Source organism: Meleagris gallopavo, chromosome 22, assembly GCF_000146605.3.
Source record: "Meleagris gallopavo isolate NT-WF06-2002-E0010 breed Aviagen turkey brand Nicholas breeding stock chromosome 22, Turkey_5.1, whole genome shotgun sequence".
NCBI lineage: Eukaryota > Metazoa > Chordata > Aves > Galliformes > Phasianidae > Meleagris > Meleagris gallopavo.
In genome coordinates this window covers 5,893,973-5,898,069 of record NC_015032.2, presented here as the reverse complement: position 1 = coordinate 5,898,069, position 4,097 = coordinate 5,893,973, and the positions used below count along the sequence as shown (strand labels likewise).

General features: G+C 59.7%; 1 protein-coding gene across 1 annotated transcript; it reads left to right on the top strand.

The window, feature by feature from the left end:
- Positions 1-7: 7 nt before the first annotated feature.
- Positions 8-4,091, top strand: C22H20orf204 (chromosome 22 C20orf204 homolog). Its single transcript, XM_031556526.1, has 5 exons — positions 8-73; positions 2,294-2,428; positions 2,611-2,673; positions 2,752-2,904; positions 3,536-4,091. The coding sequence occupies exons 1-5, from the start codon at positions 71-73 to the stop codon at positions 3,668-3,670; spliced, it is 489 nt and encodes a 162-aa protein (XP_031412386.1). The 5' UTR covers positions 8-70; the 3' UTR covers positions 3,671-4,091.
- Positions 4,092-4,097: the final 6 nt, after the last annotated feature.

Here is a 4,097-nt window from a genome sequence, read left to right as displayed (position 1 = left end):
ACCGCCAGCCCTGGCGGAGCGGGACGCGACGTGGGGCCAACCTGGGGGCCCCCGACGCCTGCGGGGCTCCATGGTGAGTGCGGCGCTTCGAGGGGCGATGGGTTGGAGCCTCGCTGCTGCTGGGATTTGGGACAGAAGGGGATGGGATGGGATGGGATTCAAAGCTATTGGGATGAGGTTTGGGAATTGTGGGGGGTATGGTTGGGATAGGGCTTGGAGCAGCTGGGAACAGGGGTCGGTGCGATTGGAGGGGACTTAAGGATGGGGTTGTGCTGGATTAGGGAGGAGGCTTGGACTGGTCGGGATGGGGCTGTAAGGTCCTGCTGTAAGGGTCTGCTCGGGATGGGGCTGTAAGGTCCTGCTGCAAGGGTCTGCTCGGGATGGAGCTCGAGGCTGGACTGGCCGGGAGGGCGTGGAGCTGGCGGGGAGGGCCGGTCCGGCCGGGGCTGGGCTGCGGCTTGGACCTGGCGGGGCTGGACGTGGGGCTGGTCCTGCGAGAGGCCCCTTCGGAGAGGATGGGACGGGGACCCCCGGGGCTGGAAGGGAGTGCTATGCCTTTGTGCAGCCGAGGGTAGCGCGAGTGCCGCCCGGAGCTGCTGTATCACTGATGGTGATTTCCCTTATCTCTGTGTATTTGTTGGAGGATTAGAGCTGGGGAAGAGATTAGCTCTGTCCTGCAGCCATGCTCCCTGCGTTTTTCTCCTGCAGGAAGGGAGCAAGGCTGAGAGTAGCCCAATGTGCGGGCAGTGCTGGCCCTCCTGGCACCGAAGGGAGGAGGGATAACCACAGAGCAGCAGTCAGACGTGTTTTCCCGTGCAGAAGGGAAAACAGCATACTTTGTGCTGTGTGGGCAGTGGGAAGCACCCATAGAAGTCTCTCGGTTCCTGTCCTGCTGCTTGCTGAGCTCTTGGAACACCCCATGCCAGGCTGGGCTGCCTGGAAATGCTGTAAATGCTGTGCATGCTGTGCTTTCTCCTGGAATTTGGTCCCAGTTGTTTAATAAGACACTTCAGGGAAGTCATTGCTGGCTTAATGGTTTGAGCAAAATTACGTGGCCTTGTCTTCCTGGCTGCAGATGCTTCCTGAGAGCAGCTTTGGACTTTGGACAGGCCGACCTCATGGAAGCAGCATTCTCCTTTGGGGAGTTACACCCTGGGTTCCGTGCAGTGCTGTCTGTAGGCTTGCAGCCTCACACCATGCTGGGTTCGCACGTTGCATCGCACTGTGCTCCCCTTGCTCCTGCTGAGCTTTGAGAGTGTTGGGGTAGGATGGGCTCTTTCAGCCTTTGGAGTCAGGAGCAGCACTCTGTCCGGGGGGAGCATGAAGCAGATGTAGGTTTCAGGAGTGGAAACCTGGAGAGTTTCTTCATTGAGTATCACCTGATGCAGAGATCCAGAAAGGAAGCCCAAGCCCTGAGCTGCAGATGGAACCCTCCCTACCATGTGTGCTTTGGCTGCAGCGCAGGGGCTGTGTTTTGAAGGGTGCTGAGCTGCTCTCTGCCTGCCCAGACCTGACACTGGGAGCTGGGGAAAAGCTGGGGCCGGTGGGGGTTTTCACTGCAGACAGGAGCAGGCAGCAATGCCTGCTGTCAGGACGGGCCCCAAGCACTCTGCCATCCCATAGTGGTGCCACTGTTGCTGTGCAGGGGAGCAGGGCCACCAACATTCTTTCATGGCAGATGCTGAGCGTGCACGGCGCTTCCCATCCTCACCCTGCTGCTCAAATATCCCAGTCCTGGTCATCCGAGGCTGCGCTGGCTTTCCTTCAACTTTCCTTCAAAGAACCTGAGCTCATCCTGCAGTGTCCGGGTGCACGGTTCCCAGTGAGCTCAGGTGTCAGCATTTGGGTTTCCCCGCTCTGCTGGGAAGGCTGTTGAGCGGTGAGGCTGCTCTGGGCTTTGTGAAATGGTGGAGAGAATCTTTCCAGGCAGCCTGGAGCCGCTTGCTTTGAGCTGCGGAGGTTTGTTGGTGGGGAAGCTGCAGCCCCACTCTGCCTTAGGGTCCCTTTTAGTTCCCATTGGCCTTGGGGTGCTGGGAGGGGGGACTGTGCTGGGGTGGAGAGTGTGCAGGCAGGCCCTACGGATGCACAGAGCTCCCACATCTCTGTGCTGTGTGCACTGCAGTGGGGTCATGAAGAGGGCTGAAAGCAGAGCGATTGCTGTGGGGGGGCAATGGCTTTGCAGGGAGGATGTTGTTGCTCTCCCTCCTGCATGCTGAGTTTGTAAAAGAGGGGATAAGTCTGCTTGGTGTCCTCGAGCTTTCCCATGGCTGACGCTGAGCCCTTCCCTGCACAGCTTCTCCCCAGGGCTCTCTCCTGTGCTGTGCTGCTGCTGCTGCTCGCCACCGTGTTGGGCAGGGGCTGGAGGTGCAGCATCGCCAGGATCCTGCGGCAGTACCGAGCTGTCATCTTCCATGAGATCCAGAACCTGGTGAGCGGGGAGAGGGGGGTCATAGAACCGTTTGGGTTGGAAGGAACCTTAAGTGTAACGCGGGGTTGTGCGTGCTGCAGGTTGGCGGGGAGAGTGCTGTGCTTCAATGCAGGACTCCTGCCCCACGTGGAATGCAGTAGTGCTTCGTGGTGCCTGATGCACTCCTTGCTTTATTTCTGCAGAAAAACCTGAGTGGGTCAGCAGAGAGGAGCAGTCGGGCCGGGCCAGTGTGCCGCTCTGACAAGGTGAGCTTCAGGGTTGGGGCACATCGTGGGCTGAGCCATCGAGCTCCATTCCTGCCTACTCTCCCTCCTCCCTCCCAGGACCAGAGGATCCTGCAGTCCATCTACAACATCAGCATGTCGCTGCGGGACGTGGCAGGCGGTGCTTTGCGGGGCCCTGAGGAGGCAGCAGTATGGAAGGTGGTCCGGGACACCGAGTTTGTGCTCAGGGAGAACTGCCGGCGTATTGGCAAGGTGAGAGCATCACCCCTTCCTTCCCCGTCACCCCACGACTCCCAGTTTGCCACCCTGTGCGTGAGGAATCTCTGGGCTCTCCCTGTAGCATCCCTAAGGGTGAAGAGCTGCTCTGGGTTTAAGCTGGGGGCACAACCTTGAGGGCTTCCTCCTGCTCAGCCCTGGGCTGGAGGCTGCACCCAGCAAACGATCCTGGTGGGTGGGTGCTCCAGTCTTGTGCTTGTAGGCAAAACCTGTGATTTGGACCCAAAACATCAATCTGGGCATCCCCAGGGATCTGCTGGGGAAGCCCCAGCAGAGGAGAATCCCCTACCACAAAGAACTCATTAACCAGCGGGGAAGCCCCAGGGTGCTCCCAGCTCTGCCTGGTGAAGTGCTGGGGTCACATCCCTGCTGCAATCGGCTTGGGTTAATGCACCATGTCAGCGTGGTGCAGGGAAGCCACCTGTTGCCCTGCATGGGGACGTGCCATTGGGAGGGAGCTGCAGGGATGCTTTGCTCTGCTGCACCCCTGAGCTCTCCGTAGGCCTCATCCTTGCTGTGTCTGTGTGTGGTTCAGGCACCCACAACCCCTGTCATGGGGTGATATGTTGGTGGCTGCTGTCCCCATGCCTGATTCTCTCACCCCCAGCAGAGCTCCCCACACCCCCCACTGCAGCCTTACCGCAGGAGGCAGCAGCTGAAGGAGATCTCACGGAAGGCACAGAGGCTGGCCACGTGCTGGGAGAAGCTCAACGTGCTGCACGCGGCCCCTCGGGACTCATAGGGACACCCCAGCACCTCATCCTGCATCTGGGTTCATGGCTGCTGGCATCCTGCATCGAACCCTGAGGTGAACTGAATCCCACAGCTGGCACAGCAGATACAGGCAGGCGCTCAGGTTGAGTTCATTCTCCTGGCCCATATGGTACCCAGGGACCACGTGTGGGGCACAACCCGAAACCTGGGGAAGAAGAAGGGGTGAAGTGCAGAAAACTGAGATGCTGTGAGATTTCTGAGATTTCTGTGCTGCTCCTCGCCCTGCATCCCCTCCCCCTGCTGCCCTGTGGGGACACCAGCTGCTTTCCTGGGCAGAAAGAGGACAATGTGACCCGCTGGGCTGAGAGTTCTGCTGGCACCGGCGTGCTGTGTATCTGTGGGCAGAAGGATGTGCATCCCTAGTGAGTGTGGCTCTGGGACTGGGAGAGCTGCCC

Bases quoted from the DNA above. Each gene is read 5' to 3' on its own strand.
- C22H20orf204 (XM_031556526.1), top strand. The intron at 2,429-2,610 runs GTGAGCGGGGAG...TTATTTCTGCAG, and splicing joins TCCATGAGATCCAGAACCTG to AAAAACCTGAGTGGGTCAGC. The intron at 2,674-2,751 runs GTGAGCTTCAGG...CCTCCCTCCCAG, and splicing joins CAGTGTGCCGCTCTGACAAG to GACCAGAGGATCCTGCAGTC.